At 37.4% G+C, this 20,467-nt stretch overlaps 1 protein-coding gene across 2 annotated transcripts; it reads right to left on the bottom strand.

Moving 5' to 3' along the window:
• Positions 1-265: 265 nt before the first annotated feature.
• On the bottom strand, positions 266-20,383 carry LOC127431839 (NK-tumor recognition protein-like). Of its 2 annotated transcripts, XM_051682428.1 has the most exons (17): positions 20,278-20,383; positions 18,622-18,698; positions 17,701-17,775; positions 15,733-15,840; positions 15,585-15,629; positions 11,624-11,711; positions 10,336-10,365; positions 9,717-9,862; positions 8,394-8,595; positions 6,906-7,064; positions 6,538-6,625; positions 5,558-5,706; positions 2,634-5,354; positions 2,464-2,541; positions 1,417-1,473; positions 1,226-1,312; positions 266-1,117 (listed from the first exon to the last, which is right to left on the bottom strand). In XM_051682428.1, exons 2-17 carry the CDS (start codon positions 18,677-18,679, stop codon positions 1,057-1,059), a joined length of 4,152 nt encoding a protein of 1,383 aa, XP_051538388.1. In that variant the 5' UTR covers positions 18,680-18,698; positions 20,278-20,383; the 3' UTR covers positions 266-1,056. The 2 variants fall into 2 exon arrangements, with proteins under 2 accessions (XP_051538388.1, XP_051538389.1); XM_051682429.1 differs by lacking the exons at positions 17,701-17,775; positions 18,622-18,698; positions 20,278-20,383 and adding an exon at positions 15,251-15,275 and having other exon boundaries at positions 15,733-15,811.
• Positions 20,384-20,467: the final 84 nt, after the last annotated feature.

The raw sequence follows: 20,467 nt of genomic DNA, 5'->3' as shown, positions 1-20,467 counted from the left end.
CTCTATTCTACATCTACAGCTGAAACAGAGTGGGTACTCAATATGAACGGCCCTGATGGAGTGATGGAGCTTTTGTCTCACACATTCTCATGACCTTGTAGGTTTAAATGTGCCTTGCTCTGTGCACAAAAGCATGCACTGAAATCTGAAACAGCAGTCAACGCAACGATTATATTGTCTTATACAGAACTAGATAAAACAACAAACTAGCCTGTAGTGGACAATACAAAGCTTAGAATAAGTTGCATCAAAAATGACCATATCCTAATGCTTCACTCTCAATTTTTATGTATTCTGAGTCATTAAACCTTGAAAATACAAGTCACGCTACAAGAACATTGCAATGAACAGATTACATATCTAAAAACAGCTGTAGTAGTATTTCACAAACAGATCTAGTGACACAAAACAATTAAATTGGCAGGTTTAGTTTATTATATTTAAATGCTGTATCAATAAGCAGCGCTATATACATTACACAAGCATAACTTTTTGTTGGTGGTGTTTTATATACAACTTTAAAAAAAGCTTTGAGAACAACCATTTAAACACAAAACATTCATTTAGCCAACAACTAAAACTTTCCTCGTTTGTCCACCATTCTCATAAATGTCTTCTGAATTAAAGAAAAAACCTAAAAACGCTGCTTAGACTTGAAAGGATGCCCATCTCTTGTTTTAGAACTGTATGGTAAAACCTTTCCAAACATGATTGACTGACATTTCTGAAGTTCACTTTCAAAGGAGTGAGGTAAGTGGCTGTTTGTAACCTTGGGGTTACAGTTGGAAGGATTTTATGCTCCTCACAAACTTTTGTTTATAATAGTATACAAGTAGACCAGAAAAAGTAGGTTTACTTGTTTAGTCTAATTTTGTTTCAAAAGTACATTCATACATGGCCTTACATGAAAAATGCAACAGAAAAGAAAGTATGGTTTTTGAATAACACAGTACATGATGATAAGTGTAGGACGAAGTACATACTTTACAAAACTTAAACTAGGCCAATCCTTCAGAAAATCAAATCAATGACGTCTGAAATTTAAACTCTGCTGTATCAACTGCTTCGACTGGGACTTCGCCGCCTGGAGGAACTGCGACTGTATGAGTGATACGACCTGAATGTGAAGACAGACAATAATGTACAAGTTTTAGTGATGCTTATAAAGAATTTTTTTTTTTTTTTAATTATATTGGGGCAATACAAAGTTTTACTTATGATGTACCTGGACCTGCGGTCAGAGCTCTCACTTCTCCTATGCCCTCGTCTCTTGCTACGACTGTGACTAGAGTAGCTATCATAAGAGTCAGACCTAGATTTCCAGCAACAAATAACAAATACAAATCACATCCAAATAACACGAATGAAAAAAATGACTCAAGCAAAGTGCATGAATGATTTTAGCTCCATCCTCACCTTGATCTGTGATGACCTCTGTACCGACTTCTAGAGCGACTCCTACTGTATGTGTGGCTGAAACAAGATTGATCATGGCATCTTAAAATTTGTCAATTAAATTTTAATTGCTCGTTGCACTATAGTCTTTGTCTCTTTGGTAAAGAATGAGTGGCAGGGTAAATCAAGGGGGGTGGGGGGGTTGGGGTCGCACACTGGACACGTCTGGTGAATGACATGGCGCGTTCTAAAATTAAAATAAAATACAAAAAAAGGCCCGCACACTATAATAATGAAACAAAACAAGAACACTCAATGCGAGATAAAACCACAGCTTTACTAGAAAACGGCAACGTTCAAAAATTCAAAACAATTATTTATTTTCTACAAAGGTACCAACACACGCCAACGTTCAACATCAACATTCTGCAGCACCACGGAGTGCAACTTGCACAGTTTTCCTTTAAATTCGACCCAAATCATTATCAAAGGACAAAGATTATTTACTCTAGCCATCACTGGATGATCTATTGTGAACATGTATCTTTCATAGAGGCTATTTTCAGTTACAAGTATGTTGTTTTGTGGTTTGACAGCTTGAATGAAAGACCTATTAAAGGCTACTATACATACAGAAAAACTGCATAATAAACGTCGCCATTTCTAGTCGTTCAGTTTTCACAGTTTCACTAACATGCAGCATGTTAATGACAACGTCCCTTTGTTCATTCTCGAAGTACAAAAACCTTCATAACTTTGGACTATCTCCTGCGCTGCTTCAGCTCGTCCTGTCTGTGTGTGTGATACTGTTATATCACCCTTTTGTGGTCTCCCAATGCTGTTACGCCAGACTGTTAAACAGAGGCCAACTAAGACAATTGGAAAGTACGCAAATTGGGCTTCTAATTTAAATGTCAGCTCATTTTAAAATATTGATTCATCAAAAATATATCGATAAAATAACGTGCCGATCGATAATCAATATAATCAATATCTATGACCTCCCTAGTTCTTTAAAATGCATATTAGATTGAAGCATATCAGAGATAAAAACCTTTTAACACTTACCTACGATAACTTCTGTAGGTGCTACTTTGAGAACGAGAGTGGTCTTTACTGTATCTACTCCTACTTCTACTATAGCTCCTGTGTGTGGAAAAAATAAAATTATATACTATATATAAACACTTTTCAAGTTTGGACATGTAACTTTGAAAACAATATCTACTGTATCAGACCTGGAAGAGTAGGTGTAGCTTCTGGACCTACTCCTGGAGCGGCTGTACGAATGGGACCTGCTTCTGCGGTGGGACCTTTGACTGGACACAGACTGTGACTTGTCCCGAGAGTGATTATGGGACCCAACCCTTTCTCCTGTTGCTGGAAGAGAGTCCTCTTCACTTGAACTGTCCTGATATCTGGTTCTCTGATTTAACCGAGCCGTCTTTCGTACCTCGTCAAAGAGGGATCCTGGTCGGACTCTATTCTTGCTCTTGATCTCAATCTTGAGGCCTTGGCTCTTTCCTTCTAACTGATCTTGCTGTTTGTTAATCTTAATAATCAAAGGTTTTGTAGTAACGGCCTGCACTGCAGTCATGCCTGTCAAAGGTTTCCATTTATTTTCAGCTGCTGGGAGAGAAGCATTACCAGGTACTGTTTCCTGTAACTGACTGCAATGGGTTAAAGCAGATTCAGTCATAACAGAGTTCACCTTTTCTGTTTTAGGTGGCACAAGTGCACTGCCATTATTCAAAATATTTTTTGGCTGAGAAAAGCCAATCACTTTGGGCCCTGGTTGCTTAGCCACTGGGACGTCTTCTGGAGTGCATACCTCCATTTTATCTTGTAGTCTATTTTGGTTATTTGCCAAATTAGTGTCTGAATGATTTGCATGGACCTCTGGATGGCTTTGAGCTGGACTTCTTTCTGTGCTGCTATTGAGCTTTGATTTTTGGTTTTCAGTCTTCTCATTCTCATCAATACCTCTTTGAGACTCTGTTGAATATTTGTCTTGAGGTGACTCTTGAGTCCCTTGTTCCTGATTCTCAGAGACATGGGGCTTAATTGGTCCAGTTTTTACCCTACGTTTTGCAGCACGGTTGACAGCATCAGGATTTGCAAGGTCTACATACTGTGTCTGAACAACTAAATCATCCTCTTCACCTTCATCACCAAACTCAAGTGGAGGCTGCCAGTGGAATATCTCTTTTGGCTTTTGGTGCTTCTTGGATTTCTTGCTCTTGCATCTGCGAGATCCTGACCTGGAAGAGTTCCTTCTCTTGTGCTTGTGTTTACGCTTGCCTTTCTTGTTCTTGTGTTTCATAGTTTTTGTGTCAGTGTGTTCCTCATTACTTTTTAATTCCTCAGACATTTCGACCCCTCTGTTTGATTTGTTAGAAGGCCAAAAAAGGTTTTCACACTCAGATTCTGAACTGGCTTCTCCTTCCTCCTTTTCAGACACATGTTTGGCATCACCAACTGTCTTTTTGTCTTGCATTTCTGAGTCACTCTCAGACTCCCAGCAACGAGACAAAATCAGCCTCTTTTTCATTTCTTTAAGGCTTCCTTCATTCTTCGCAGAGAATTGGTTATGTTCAGCAGCATTATTAATCTTACTTGAATTCTCTCCTTCACTTTCCCATCCCAATTTACTGTTCTTATCCACTAACAGTTCATTCTTTTGACTAGGGTTCTTGCCTTTCATTGCCGCTGTCTTTAAATCTGAGAGAGAATCAAGCGCATTTATTCGTACCAAGGAATCACTGTGTCTGTGGATAGGATTGTGTGGACTGTCTGGTCCATCCTCTGAAAAGGAAGATGTATTTTTGTGGTCACTGCTATGATTTGCATTCTTGTTCCTCTTTTGGCTATTTCTGTTAGAAGTACGATGTTTTCTCTTTTCAGCAAATCTTCTTTTGTATGAACCATATGATTCGGACCTACTAAGGGACGAAGATCTGCTGTCATAATGGCTTAATGATTTGCTGCTGCTTCTTGACTGACTGGGCGACCTGCTCCTGGACAAACTCCTTTGCAGAAGTCTATCAGTAACAATATTGTTACTGCTACTGTGGTCCCTTTGACTAATGGCAGTGTCTGGCTTAAGAGAGGACATTGTCTCCAGAGATGCATTTGTTGATGGGCTGATTAGTGCTTTTGAACCTGGCATTGACTTTTTATTGATCTCTTGAATGTGAACGTAAGAGGGTTTCCAAGGTTTCTGGCCTGGTTTCCATCGAGAGGGCGGTGGACTGTCACTCATAGGTAATACAGAGATATTTTCGAAGGACACGGCTGGTGGGGCTTTAGGTTCTACACCTTGAACTGCTGTAGGCACTGGCTTGTCCTGTTTGGAAATAGCACCCTCTGTAGGCTTTGACTTTTGAGGGGATCTCACATATATTTTCTTGGAACAAGGTGGGGTATTTGACCTATTCCTAGAATTTGATCTGGTTCTTGACCTTGCCCTGTATTTGGACCGAGAACTGGACAGTGACCTAGAGTGTGTATCAGACTGCCCTAATCGAAACCGCCTCTCAGATCTTGAGCAACTTCTGGAATAAGATCTGCTCCTGGATCTCGAATAAGATCGTGAATCTCTAGAAGAGCATGATGAGTATCGTCTCCTGTCTGACTCTGATCGATACGATCTGTGGGATGGATGTGAATTAGAGCGGGAGTGAGAACGAGAGCGTAACCGAGAATGTCTCCTTCCAGCGCGACTTGAGCGTTTTGACCTCTTGCCTGAGGAGCTTGACATCTCTCCCTCAGACAGAGAGGTCTCCTTGGACTTGCTCTTTTTATGTTTCTTTAAGTGTTTTCTTTTTTTGGTTTTCTTCTTGCGTTTGGTTTTCTTTTCTTTTTTGGATCGATGCCGGTGGGAGTATACAGAGGCCTCGCTTAAGGACCGCTCTCCTGATCTTGACCTAGACCTTGGGGTGTCACTTCTGTCATCCCATCTGTTTGAACAACAATCAGATTGCTGTAGGTCAAAATCTTTGTTCCAACCATGTTTGCTCACCACATAAAAATTCATTTCTAAAAGATATTTTAAAAAGAGTCTCAACTATGAGAAAACCAGACACATGGAATAAAACAATAGTTTATTCAAATAAGATTCATACTTTCATAAATAACCATATTCAATTGGTGTAAAACATGCCTTTCTCCTTTACTCCATCTCTCCACACTGGGGGGCTGGTAAGCCTTTGTCCTCTGCATTTCCTCTTTCCAATGTGGTGGAGTCTCACTGCTCCCCCTTTCACCCTCTGACTCTGATCGGGACTTTGACCGAGGAGGTGTATGATACCTCTGCAGGGGGAAAAACAAAAATCACCAACAGAGCCATGTTGTATGAAACAGGCTTAGAAATCCATGAAGGACATCAGAGCACAGCTAAATACAATCCAAGGAGTCAATGTCAATTAGTAAGAATTAAAGGGGTTATGACATGAGTAATACAATTTTCCTTGATTTTTTGACATGTAAGAGTTCATTGATCTATAGAAGCATACTGTAAGTTTCAGAACTCAAAACTTTGTATTATATGTGTTTTTGACTCATATCAGCGTGGATTGCTTGTGAACCAGTCAAACTTTGCAAAGGAACTGTTATGGAAAGTTGGAGCAGTTTTTAAATAAATAACCAATTCCATTCATGAATCTTTCATATGTCATGACTGTTTGATACTTATAGTTTATGGTGCTGCTGTGCTTGAATAAACAGATTTATACATTCAGATGCAATGTGTTGGGTGTGTGTTATGTGCAAACACTTTTTTATTTGATTTTTTATTGTTGTTGAGCTGGTTCATTCTCTTCTGATTTGAGTTTCAAATATATATGGCTGAATTCGAGGGGCTGAGCGATGTTAGCAAATCATAACAGTGGGAGTTTACATTGAAGTTTAAAAGAAAACACTGAGGCCAAAATTGAGGGTTTCAGACAGAGGGCCAGAGACAGAGTTCCAAATGCAACATATTTTGACAGACTGATTGAGAGGCAATAAGAAACAAAACAGCTGATATATTTTTAGGGTTGTGAAAAACATTTATCTTATCTGCTGTCCTTGGTTTGAGGTCACTCTGACAGCTCTGTATTTTTTTTCTGTATATGATATAAAAGTAATTCACGTCTGTCATACCATAGTTCCACGGCCTTTGATCTTGCGTCCAGATTTTGTGACGGCTGGTTTGGGGTCATCCGGTGCCACAACTGTCTCCTGTACAGCCCTATAATAAAAAAAAATATGAGTTTACAGAGTCTACTTTTTTTTTTTTTACAAGGTTTTAAATGTACTATCAAAACTGAGCCTTGGATTTCATGGATCATTTAACAAGAAAAAAGTTGCCACAATATTAATCACTGTGGTTCTCTATTAACACTTTATTATGTACCTTTTAACCCAGAGAATTTCAGACATGAACTAATAATTAGAGGTAAAAAAAAAAAGAAAAGTGTTTGAGTGAGAGGAGTACCATCTGTTCGTTAAACTGTACAAAAGAGACTAACATTTGTATTGTCTCCTCCTGGGTAGGCATGTCTCTGCGAAGCAGGAAATGGTTCTCTGGCACAGGTGGGATCTCTTCTGGTCGAACCACAGGCTTCTCCCTTTTCACATTCTGCTCAACATCACCATCATCTTCCTCTGCCATCTCTCCCTCAGCATGACTGTGAATCAGGAAAAGAGTAAACAGTAAGGATATGTATGTTCGCCAAGACAAAGACAACAGCACTGAATTATTGTGATTTAAAAAGTATTTCAATATAATACATTTACATTTTCAAATTGTGAAATGGTAAAAAAAAGCTTAAAATACAGACAAACAGAAAAGTATGTAATTTTTGCACCACTAGCATCACCAAACTAATTGCAAAAATTCGTTTTCAAACAAGTTTCCCCAAACACTCCCCCAATCTGCTTTTGGTCAGACAAACAGATAAGGCATAGCACTCTTAAAATAAAGCCCTAAGCGCAGCACTCTGCGATACTTCAGTGGGCATGGCCATGAAGTTGATATTTTCGTGCAAGCATATGATAAGTCTTTGCAAGTGTGTTGGCGAAACAGCACTTACAAAGCGCTAATAGCCTAGGTTAAGCTCAATTTAATTCTAAGGTTCTTCTCAAGTTATTGCACCATCTGTGTCCTATTATATATTCCATTACATGTCAAAAACATCAATATAAATAAAGACAGCCCATTCATAAGAATTTGGTAGTGTAAATGCAATGCCGCCCAAATAATGTCACCTATGCTGCTCCGGACCTCGATCTATGATAGTATGTTCTCTGTCAGCCTCTCTGAGACTGTTAGTTCTCATCCTGCTTGCCTGTGTCTCACCTGCTTGAAATATGCTTTGCTGCTCTCCCATTGTTCATTGTTTTGTAATGTATATTTTTTATATGTTTCTCTGGCTAGTATTAAAAGTGATCGATAGCTCTTTAATATCACCTGCTGGTGGAATCCTCAAACTGCAAATGCAGGAACTGATTTTAGACTTTGTGAAGAGATTATAAGTGGTTTTCAAACATCTTGAGCCGTTTCAAATGACCTGTTTCTCAGGAAAATAGCAAATTGCGCCTCTTTATTTACACACACAGTTTGCGCGCATACACCAAGAGATATCACAAACACTCCCACCCATGCCCACTTGCGCTAACATGAAAACTGCACTTAGAATTAGCTCTCTCACAAAAATTGGATAAGATGTAGCGCACGGTCGTTGCGCTAAGTGCTGCTTCTAGCACGGTCAAGAAAAAGGGCCCATAGTCCCACCCCAAACTCACACCATTGTTTAAGCCAATGTTGCTGCCTTGGGCTGGTCGGTGTGCTCAAACAAACAAAGCAACGTTCTGACTGAGCCACAGTGTTTACAGTTTTAACAGACAACAAATGGATTCTGCATATTTAGCTTGAATAGGAGAAAATTATTTACCATAAAAAACCTACACACTTCAGCTTTGATATTCTTTTCCTAAATAGATACACGCTGATTTACCTTCCATGTCCTGCTGTTTTAACAGCGTCTCTCTCTTTCTTCCCTGTCTCTCTTCTTTTTCTCTTTGAATGCTTGCTCTTTGAGCTTCTTTTCCTCTTTTGAGATGCATATTTTTTGTCAGACTCCTCTCCAGATGTAGACTCAGAAGAACTCTGAGAGTCATCCTCAGAGTGGAACACTTTCCTCCTCTTGTCTCGAAGCACTACAAGAAGACAAAACAGGCTTAGTCAGAAAATATACCGAGGCCAAGTGAACAAACAAAATGCATGTAATTTATAGATTTGCTCTATTTTTGATTACACTATTTATGCCATGACCAGGGCAGAATTAATGAATTTATTTTGAATTAGAGTGAAAAACAACATATGATGCAAAACACAAATTTGATAAAAAAAATTGGAGCATCAAAAGGACAAATACTGCAATACTGCAGAATGCAACAAAAATTAGAGACAATCAGAACTCATTTTGCAGCAATGTGGAGCAGGATTTCAGACCAATGAGATTTCTTAGTGGGTGGCAACCCAGCACACCTTAATAAAAATAGAAACCAACAAAACATACTGTTGCATGTTGCACTCGTGGCCGGTAACAAGGAAATGTTTTTTTGTTTTTTTCCCAATTTGGAATGCCCAATTCCCAATGCGCTCTAAGTCCTCATGGTGGCGTAGTGACTCGCCTCAATCCGGGTGGCAAAGGATGAATCTCAGTTGCCTCCGTTTCTGAGACTGTCAATCCGCGTATCTTATCACGTGGCTTGTTGAGCGCGTTACCGTGGAGACGTAGCGCATGTGGAGGCCCACGCTATTCTCCGCGGCATCCACGCACAAGAACCACAGATTATAGTGACCATGAGGAGGTTACCCCATGTGACTCTACCCTCCCTAGCAACCAGGCCAATTTGGTTGCTTAGGAGACCTGGCTGGAGTCACTCAGCACGCCCTGGATTCAAACTTGCGACTCCAGGTGTGGTAGTCAGCGTCAATACTCGCTGAGTTACCCAGGCCCCCTAGGAAAAGTTTTTTGATGATTTATAGTGATTTAATGCTAAACGCTTTGTTGTGTCATGTTTGGTTAGGACATGGCGTAAATGTGTGGACTAAAATAGGTGTCTGTAATGTTTCTTCTGTTGTTGCCAAAGCACAAAGCACCTGTCAGAGAGACATTCTTGTGTTTTATGATCTTTCCGAGTTCTATTTTTAAACACCATTTTCACCCCTACAACGTTCCCCATTAGGTTAAAAACAAGTTCATACAGCATAGTGACAGACGATATGTCTGCAGCCAAAATTCTTAGTTTCTCACACATAGGAACAAGCTCACCATCGTTAGCAGACTTCGTAATCAGCTGTCCACAGTCAATCACTCTGACGTCAGCATAAGGTCTGCTGGCTGAGTCGGTCTTCAGCCCCTCAATTTTCTTTATAACCTCAAAGCCAGAGATGACCAGCCCAAAGACCACATGCACTCTAATTAGACAAATGAACATTACAGGAATTTATGGAAAATCATACATCCAGACATCCTACATTTTTGGATCTTGAAGCATAAACTTGAGAAATATGTAATCCTATGACTCTTCCCTGATGTTTTCAGTCATTTGTGATAACTACACACAGATTTCTAAATCATTTGGATTCAGACTGATTCGCTAACAAATCACTATTAATTCATTTGCTCAAAATAACTATTCACACACAAATCTTACATCACTATAGCCTGCAAGCAAGTTTTACAAAACAAATATCTAGCTGATGAAATATTTTTAGTGCAGAGAAAAACTAAAAAAAGATTCTTTTCAGTATAAACATTTCCCTGGTAATTCCAGGTTTTCTATTATCGTGGGAACACTGTACTGTTTTTTGTTAATGTTCTGCTACATCCTGAACTACAATGGATAAAGCTGGTTAAATAAAAACCAATGGATCTTTTTTGAACGTACCCATCTAGATGAGGCGCTGTCTTTGTAGTTCTATTGTTGGACAATTTATTAAATGGTGGCCAGGTCAGATAATCCAACAGAGACATGTGGGAGGAAAAAAGAGAGGGGAGGAAAACTTAGGCCTGGGGTCATAAATGAAAAAAACAAAAACAAGAGTAACTCATGACTTAAATGCAGTCCATCATAAAGTAGAACACACAACAGAAATCGTTCAACATCAACAGGTCCAACATCTGCAAACATTGTGTTGACAAAATCAATTAAAACCGGTTTAAACATTGTAGGGACATATTTTATTAGAAATCACACTGTGTCCATGGCAGAAAATGAACAATATGGACTGCTAAACTTTAACACTAATATTTGAAAGACCTTCTCAGTTTCTCTGTGCTGGAAGAGTCCCGTAAGTTGTTAATCAGGTAAAAACAAATTTTAAAGATAATCAAGAAACCAGTGCTAGCTAAAAGCAACCAGAAATACACAGTCAGGAGAGAGAAGCACAGCCTTGGAAGACACTTTACCTTGGTAGAGCAGGATGTTAGAGTTTCTGCAAATTTTACACAAAAATGGCAAGAGAAAAATTGTAATACATTTGTAGGCAAAAAAGGAATTTGTTTCTTTATTAAATATTTCTAAATGCACATTGACAAGGGAAAAGGAGATGAAAATGTTGAGAGCACCTGATTCCATATGTTCATGTAGACTATGTAAAGTATCCAAAATAAAAGAGCAGAAATAAATATACACGGTGAAGAGATTGACAAGGTCTTGGAAACTTAGAGAGGGTGTGAACAGCAAAAAGGCAAGCTAAGATGATCTTTTTACTCTTCTAAATAAATATATATATTTTTTTATAATATTACTTATTTGTGGGTGAACATACTGAAAGCTTTGTGCTTTACTTTTCACCTGTGGTCTTAAAATTGTGTTGATGTGTCAAGAGATGCATGTCAATAATTTTGGACCTACAGCAAATGTTAAGAGTTCAATTTAAAATATAAGAATATGACACCAGGGTCAAAGTTAGAAAACCCAGATGCGTCCTGTGTTTGTCTCTTAAAACAGATGAGCTATAATGCATAAAGTCTATGACTGAGCCAAACCAACTCACTTCTGGGGAAATGATCTTGAATACTAGGGAATACATAATCTAAACATACATATTTAATGTGCCATTTAATAGTAACCAATCAGTCATATTAAACAGTAAGAAGATCTAGTGATGAATGGTTGTTTCTATATACAGACACACTCTCACTCTCACTTTCAGCAGAGTAAACATACTCACATGAAGAACTGGGACCCATTTGTGTCTTTGCCACGGTTGGCCATCGACAAGAGGAAGGCTCTGTCATGTTTGAAAGTAAAGTTCTCATCTGTTGGAGAGAAATATGGACAAAGGGAGACACTGAGTTCTTGTCAACTGTTTATAAAAGCTGTCTTAAGGAGAAAGATTGGAGCAGGCAAATAGATGTTCATTAAAGGGCTAGTTCTCCCAACTATGAACATTCTGTTATCATTTTCTCACCCTCATGTTTTTACAAACCCATATGGCTTTTTCTTCCGTGGAACACAAAAGGAGATGTTAGGCAGAATGTTAGCCTCACTTTCATTGCATTTTTTTTCTCCATACAATGAAAGTGAATGGAGGCTGCCAGTCCCTAACATTCTACCTATTTCATGGAAAGAAATTAATAAGGGTTTGAAATGACATGAGGGTGAGTAAATGATGACAGAATTTTCATTTTAGGGTGACCTATCCATTTAAGACCTGACATCAGTTATGCTTCTACACTGCTGCAGACCTCATCTGTGTTGTAAAAGCAGACATAAAATTTTTTTTTTATCCTGAGGTCCACTAGAACAATTACTGTACAAGTCGGGCCAATTATTTCTTAACCTCTTACGCTCCGCAAGATTTGTGGGCTGCCACCTGAAAATGTTCACACAAATTTAAAAGCTCCCTGTTCACACATACAATGGACTAATTTCATAAATATTGTCTCATTTTACAGATAACCCCCTAAATTTAAATTTATTTATTGCAATAATTAATAAATAACATTGTAAATGTTAAATACAATTTTATGATCAACATATTTTTTTTTATCTTTTTTTTTTTATGTCTAAAGTTTAAAAGCATGCCATTAAAGTTCAATTTTCAATAGTCTTATTTTATTCCACTGGATAGCAGCAAGTACTAGAAAAAATAATTTTTCCTCTAACGCCTTCCATCACATAATACTGATCTGAAAGGTAGGTGGTGCTCTAATGCATTTTAGCCCTCACCCATAGACAACAAGTCTTTTTTTTTTTTAAGTGCTGTGACCTTCCACATTGTTTTGTTGAATATCTTGGCTTCTGAGTTGTCTAGAAGCCCAATCTAGGTGTCACTGGAAAGCAGAGAATCCTATCTTTACATTTCATCTTCTATAGATGAGAACCTATTTTGCTGATGATTTGTTTCTCATTCTTTTTCTACTGGACTTCATATTTTGTTCTAATTTTTTTTTGACACAACATTGGATTATTCACCCAAGCAAGCTAACAAACAAGTAAACAAGTAATTTCTTTAACATATTTTAAAGCTAACAACCCAAGGTAAGATTTGATATAAAGTTGGAGGCTATCTGGGGCTTACAGATCAGTGGTCAGCAAAGAAAACAGACGTTTGCATTTTATGCCTTACCGAAATAAAATTTCCATTTGTGATATTTTTAAAAATAATTCAAACTGTGGTATTATGGCACAAAATAAACTGTAAAGTCACCTTCCTGAGAATGAGAACTTTCATTTTATATATGACTTGACGATTTACAGTTGAAGTCAGTAGTTTACATACACTTAGGTTGAAGTCATTAGAACTCATTTTTTAACCACTCCACAGATTTAATATTAGCAAACTATAGTTTTGGCAAGTCGTTTAGGACATCTACTTTGTGCATGACATGAGTAAATTTTCCAACAATTGTTTACAGACAGATTGTTTCACTTTTAATTGACTATATCACAATTCCAGTTGGTCAGAAATTTACATACTCTAAGTTAAATGTGCCTTTAAGCAGCTTGGAAAATTCCAGAAAATGATGTCAAGCCTTTAGGCAACTAGCCAATTAGCTTCTGATAGGCTAATTGGAGTCAATTGGAGGTGTACCTGTGGATGTATTTTAAGGCCTATCTTTAAACTCAGTGCCTCTTTGCTTGACATCATGGAAAAATCAAAAGAAATCAGCCAAGAACTCAGAAAAAAAAATTGTGGACCTCCGTAAGTCTGGTTCATCCTTGGGAGCAATTTCCAAATGCCTGAAGGTACTATGTTCATCTGTACAAACAATAGTACGCAAGTATAAACACCATGGGACCATGCAGCCATCATACCGCTCAGGAAGGAGACACATTCTGTCTCCTAGAGATGAACGTAATTTGGTGTGAAAAGTGCAAATAAATCCCAGAACAACAGCAAAGGACCTAGATGCTGGAGGAAACAGGTAGACAAGTATCTATATCCACAGTAATATGAGTCCTATATCGACATAACCTGAAAGGCTGCTCAGCAAGGAAGAAGCCACTGCTCCAAAACTGCCATAAAAAAGCCAGACCACAGTTTGCAAGTGCACATGGGGACAAATATTTTTCTATTTGGAGAAATATCCTCTGATCTGATGAAACAAAATTTTAACTGTTTGGCCATAATGACCATCGTTATGTTTGGAGGAAAAAGGGTGAGGCTTGCAAGCCGAAGAACACCATCCCAACCGTGAAGCACTGGGGTGGCAGCATCATGTTGTGGGGGTGCTTTGCTGCAGGAGGGACTGGTGCACTTCACAAAATAGATGGCATCATGAAGAAGGAAAATTATGTGGATATATTGAAGCAACATCTCAAGACATCAGCCAGGAAGTTAAAGTTTGGTCACAAATGGGTCTTCCAAATGGACAATGACCCCAAGCATATCTCCAAAGTTGTGACAAAATGGCTTAAGGACAACAAAGTCAAGATATTGGAGTGGCCATCACAAAGCCCTGACCTCAATCTGATAGAAAATTTGTGGGCAGAACTGAAAAAGCATGTGCGAGCAAGGAGGCCTACAAACCTGACTCAGTTACACCAGTTCTGTCTGGAGGAATGGGCCAAAATTCCAGCAAATTATTGTGAGAAGCTTGTGGAAGGCTACCCAAAACGTTTGACCCAAGTTAAACAATTTAAAGGCACCGCTACCAAATACTAACAAAGTGTATGTAAACTTCTGGCCCACCGGGAATGTGATGAAAGAAATAAAAGCTGAAATAAATAATTCTCTCTACTAATATTCTGACATTTCACATTCTTAAAATAAAGTAGTGATCCTTACTGACCTAATACAGGGAATGTTTTCTGCGATTAAATGTCAGGAATTGTGAAAAACTGAGTTTAAATGTATATGGCTAAGGTGTATGTAAACTTCTGACTTCAACTGTAAGTGCTATGTGAAGGACTTTTATATTCATTTTAAACATTTCTACAACGTAAACTCTAGGTGGGGCCAATTTATGACACAAATGTTTTCAGGCCTTATTTTGTTATTTTATGTAACTAACTGCAAAAATTCAGATTCTAAGCTTTCAAATGATACCACATATGCCTAACTTATGCATCCAGGGACTTCATGTTTTAAGTGTTAAAACGGCTTGTGGGCGGGTCCACAGAGTTTAAGAGGTTAAGGATGAATTATGTTCAAGAGTATTGCATGACAACCTATCCTGAAAAAATAAAAAGAGCGAGAAAAAAGAAGAAATCTGTCAACCAAATCAATTTCATGGTCCACATATCCATGAGCACACTATAGTGTGGACGTGTTTTGCCATGGTTCACATTGGGATTGGGAAGGGGGAATGTTTAGTCTACATTGTGTTACTGGACTGTGTACATCTCTTACCTTATTTTGCAAAAGACCACACTCTCTATAAATAAAAGAATGTTGAAAATTTTAGGCAAGAAGATTGGACCTTTAAATAAATAAATAAGCCTATTCTCCATGCTGACTCAGAAAGAAGACCATTATGAGATCACAGAAATAAAACACAATCAAGAAAGCGTGTGACATAAACATAAAATAATAGCTAACAATTCATGCACGAAACTGAAATACCCATTGAACAGTCATGCACAAGATGTTAAAACAGAGCAGAAAAGACTATAGGATGAAGTTGAGGAACTTTAAGGTTATTGACTGTTTGATGATGTACTGAACATTTCCAGAGATGGCTTACCTTCAAAGAAACCACCATATATAGATTCTCCTCCTCTTCCATTGCCTTGGCAAAGACAAAAAAAAACATCATTCAATTTTGAGAAACGGCACCACAGATATATTTATCTCCATATATTCCAGTGAATTGCGAGTGTAATTGCACATACCCTCAGTGAAATCACCCCCCTGGATCATGAAGTTTTTTACCACTCGATGGAAAGTTGAGCCTTTATAGCATAATTTTTTCCCTGTAGTTTTGCCACTGCCTTTCTCACCTGCAAGCAAACCAGAGAATTAGATCACTGATCACTGCAGATTACTAGTATGTATCAGGCCTTGTATGTGCAGCTTACAAGTGTTCCAGCCATTAACAGACCAAGATTTCACAGACTAAGCTCTTTAAAATATGGTTATGAGTGCTCTGTGGGAAATGCCTGATGCCGGACAGGACATGTGTTTAACATCATTCATAGAGTGCAAATTCCTGGAGCAGTGTCCTAATACACTCATTTTCACTCACATTTTCCTCATGAACTATGTGACTTTCATTTTGTAGTGAGTAAGTGAACAAATCAGTCATTTTGGATGCAGCATATGCATGAATGAGTAAATACAAGAATGGCTCTGTCTATCTCATATTTCATCTCAAGCATGCTCTTCACTGGCACTTTTGTCGACTTGGGTAACTAGTATACTAAGTTTTGAAAAAACTTTATTGGGGGAAAATTGTTTGGTGTGGTGGAAATTACAGCAAAACTGTGGGACAGTCATAATAATAAATAAAAACAAATCATTTTCAAACAATAAATATTGAAATGGTTTATGTTCATTTACCTTTTAGTTTAGATTACAGGGTACAAGGAAAATTTGCTTTTTTTCTGGTCACAAAATGTATCAAGATCGAAAAAATATATTTCTTTTTATTGAATATTGATGGAGCAACTTAATTTGAGTGAAAAATAATAATGGAAGGTTGTTTTGATTAAAATTCAGTTTTTAAAAAAAGGTGGTGAGGGAGTCTTTTGCCTTTTTCAAACACATTTGGCATTTTATAACATCTCAAGTATTCCATAAACAAATTAATCTGCATTGTGATTGAATCAGTCAATGTGAGCCCACTTTGAACATTTTTCGAAACAAATCTATTCCCCCTCACTTAAAAACAAACATTCATTTATTAGACAGCTATTATTCAATTTAATAACCTTGAACAAAACTAAAAATTATAAATAGGTATTTTGTCTCAAAATAAATGTATACATTTCAGGGATTTTGATTAGCTACATAAATTTGCAACATTTGAAAAAATATAAAAAATTTGATCAAATTTCCTCAAAATCAAACTTTAGACACTACATGGTGTTTTGGGAGAAAATAAAATCAAAGGAGCTTTTTAACCTGAGGGGCCTTTAGTCCCGTTGTACCATAATAGTTTTAAACATGTCATAATTTGTATTCTATAATGGATTTTCATAGTTTAATATTGAAAGTCTGGGTTCAGGACAAGGCTAAAACAGTCAAATATATACATAAAAGACATTTAAAAACCACCAGCAAAAATAAATAAATAAAGTCATTTTTATATAACAAAAAGAAAACAGTTGAAATCTGTTAGTTTTAATATAAAAAAGGAACCACTGAGACATAAAATTGCCCGAAGTTGAAAAATCACCCATGTACTTCACAGACAGGAAGGCATAAGAGACTCATTTCTGTCTGAGATAACATTGTTTGGCTGGTGAGAAATGTATCCGTGCATTGACCCAAGCATTACCATGTAAGATATTGACAGATCTAATGAGCTGATATCAGGATGGATGATCTAACAATATTGTATGATATTTTGTCACCTCACCCATGCTTTTTTATTTGCACATTTGCTTTTGCTTGAATTGGTGGACATGAATTAGAATTGGGTTAAGGAGGTCTTTCTGAGTTCAAGACCTAGTCCTAGACCTACTAGACCTACTAATTTGCTATATCATAATGAAGTTCTCCGAGTTGAGGAATTTTCCACTTATTGTGTTGCTGTGTTCTGGAATGTTTTGCAGGTATGAGTAAAAAGTCACTAAAAATTAAACAGCCAAACAAAATATCTAAACTAATTCAGGCTGACCCAAAGTGTGTATACGTACCAGTGCACAGGCAAATAAAATTTTTGCTTGTCTTGGGACAAATATCGGAGAAGAGTTGAAAGACAATTTGTCCAACTAGAAAAAAGCAAAAGGTATCATTAAACTTAAACATCAGAAGTCTTGTATCATCCATTTTTGCATGTTTTGTGTTTAAGGATTAGACTTGCTTATAAAAAGTCATTATTAGATTCTCATTCATTTCATTTTTGTTTCATTTCTACATGTAGGCTATATGGTTTCAGGTTGACTTTAGTGTGCCAAACTGCAACACTTTCACATTCAAGTGTAAAAGTATTCAAATTAAAGTAGGTTTTGGCTTTGTAAAAAACTGGGTGTAAAAACACAAAATGAGATGTTTTGCCTTTATGACGCTGGCATTTATTTTTAAAACACATAATTAGCGGTAGACTGAGATGAAGCCCAGATGGTATTTAGTACACACACAGTCTTTGGTTCATTAAAAGAGCCCTTCAGGTCAGGGTGTTTACTACCAAGCAGCTCCTAACACACTGGGACAGGTATTTTAACTACCATCACAACAGACATTCACACAAAATGCTTGAATTTTAGTATTAGAAGCTAGTTTAACTGATTTATCCCTTGAACGCACACAACACTGTCATTTCAGATCATGCAAAAATTTTAAGTTATAAATCGCACAACTTTTAACCTTTCTGAAGGCTACTTTTTACAACATTTTTAAAAAAATATAAACGTTGGCTTCTACTAATATTTCAGTAGAAAAGTGTTTCTTTTAAAAAGTAAAAGAAGAATAACGAACAGTGCAAAATGTATTTCAATCCAATCCAGAAAAGACTTTGAGCATTTATCTATCAAAACGTACATTATTTGATCTTGTACTTGAATTTTACAGAGGTCTATTTCAGAACTGCCAAATAGTGATCATCATTAATTTCATACCTGGTTCTCTGTTGATCTCCACATCAAAATAGCACTGAGGGCGATCTTTCACCCCCATTTTGTAAACAGTGGGTTGCCTGTAGTGAAAAATCACAGCAAAACACGGTTAAAGCTTGTACTCTCAATGTCCTCTAACCAGAAAGAATTAAAATCCACTTCAGATATCTTCCAGGACACAGCGTCTCTCCAGTTTCAAGTGACAAACAGAAGCCACAGCATAGGTGAACAGAAAAGACAGACACTGAGATTAGGGAAGTGTTTCGCTTAACCAATGACAATGCAAATCTCCATGCATGCCCCTCCAGACTTCACTTCCACCCCCTTTTTGAGCACTGCCCTGTCTGGCTCTGGACATCAAAAGTCACTGGCTCTGCTGCTAGTTACCACCCTACTAAGAACCCTGGTAAAACCAGATGTGTGCTGTCTTTGGGCAATTATCAGAGATGGACTTTTGCATGGGGAAGTGTTCCAAACATAGTTTGTCAAAGGACCAAACAAACCAAAAAACTAAGAAAGGATGCAAAAAGCATGCAAAATGTAAACATTTCTAACCTGTCACTACACTGATTCACTTTCCTTCGAATGTGCCAACTGACTACCGCCCAAAAATCTTTCAGTTTAACAGGAATTAGGCCTACGAGCCATATTTAAAAAAATCAATGTCTCAAATTCCAAAGAAGGGAATGTTGTTGTTGCATGCTAGCTGCTTTCCCATATCAAAATAACTCATTCTGTTTATCACTTCTCTAATTGATGATTCACTAAAAAAAATAAAAAAAGACAAGGCAAGCAATCTGCTTACTGAAATAGAAAATGTCAGAGCAAATGTCAAAGGAGAAAGATGAAGAGCAAGGACACGCCATGGGAAACATTTTAAAACTAAGTAATCACATTCTGATGTTTAACAGAACTTTGATTCTTCTAAACTCAGAAGTTAAATCACAGCACAGTGGTTACAAAAAACATATGGTTGCTGTTTTATTTTTAAGATGAAATGGCTCAACACAAATGTTCACCTAACAAGCATGTTATTCTGGCCTCTTATCAGAGACAAACATCTGCCGAGACATTCCTGTTCATTCAGAGTTAAATTATATGGCCTATGTAGATTATAAATCATACCTGTCACAAATATAATATCATTGAACAGTTTTCCATAGTCTGCAGATCAGAAGCACATACGTCAATAAAACGTGCCTATATTGATGAAAGGCTAGAATTATTATGATTCTAATTACGGTTAATTACCCCAAAATGGAGCACAGTCTTTCTTAAGAGTGAGGTGAAAGAGAAAGGCAATGTTAACTTTAACTAGTAGCCCAAACGATACTGCTAAAGATTAGCATGGGTGGCTAACACAACGCTTTATAAGCAAAGTCAAATTTAAACCCAAAAGTTGTGCTTACAATAAAGAATAAATTAAACCAACAGCAATACATATTATGATTAAATGCTTTGGGTTTGGCCATAAGGTCGTTTAATAGCTGGCTGGCTAACATTGGTTAGCATTTGAAGCAATGTTTTCTAACCTCAGAGACACATTGAGAGGCGTCTTTATGGGTAATTTATTAAATCTAATTCCTAAACCCTCAGCAGATATACTCCTCATCATGTAGTACTGACCACAAATGTATCATTTTACGGCATTACTCTTACCTGTATTAGTAGTTAAAAGGACAAAATGCATAAAACAACTAAACCCGTCTCGGTTGGCTGAGCGACGTAGCTCCTCAACAACTTACACCCGCCGACTATCGGAAACTCAAAGCAATGACAAAAATAGTTGCAATTTTTTTTATTTTGTCCTACAAAATATAGAATATTATTTGTGTTAATATAAGTGGTT

This window comes from Myxocyprinus asiaticus, chromosome 41 (assembly GCF_019703515.2).
Source record: "Myxocyprinus asiaticus isolate MX2 ecotype Aquarium Trade chromosome 41, UBuf_Myxa_2, whole genome shotgun sequence".
In the NCBI taxonomy this organism is placed as follows: domain Eukaryota; kingdom Metazoa; phylum Chordata; class Actinopteri; order Cypriniformes; family Catostomidae; genus Myxocyprinus; species Myxocyprinus asiaticus.
The sequence above is the reverse complement of the archived record's forward strand: the minus strand, read 5'-3'. Positions and strand labels throughout refer to the sequence as shown.

Bases quoted from the DNA above. Each gene is read 5' to 3' on its own strand.
- LOC127431839 (XM_051682428.1), bottom strand. From the start codon at position 18,679: ATGGGGGTGAAAGATCGCCCTCAGTGCTATTTTGATGTGGAGATCAAC. The intron at 17,776-18,621 runs GTATGAAATTAA...GCTTTTTTCTAG, and splicing joins GGAGATCAACAGAGAACCAG to TTGGACAAATTGTCTTTCAA. The intron at 1,474-2,463 runs GTAAGTGTTAAA...ATCTTGTTTCAG, and splicing joins ACCTACAGAAGTTATCGTAG to CCACACATACAGTAGGAGTC.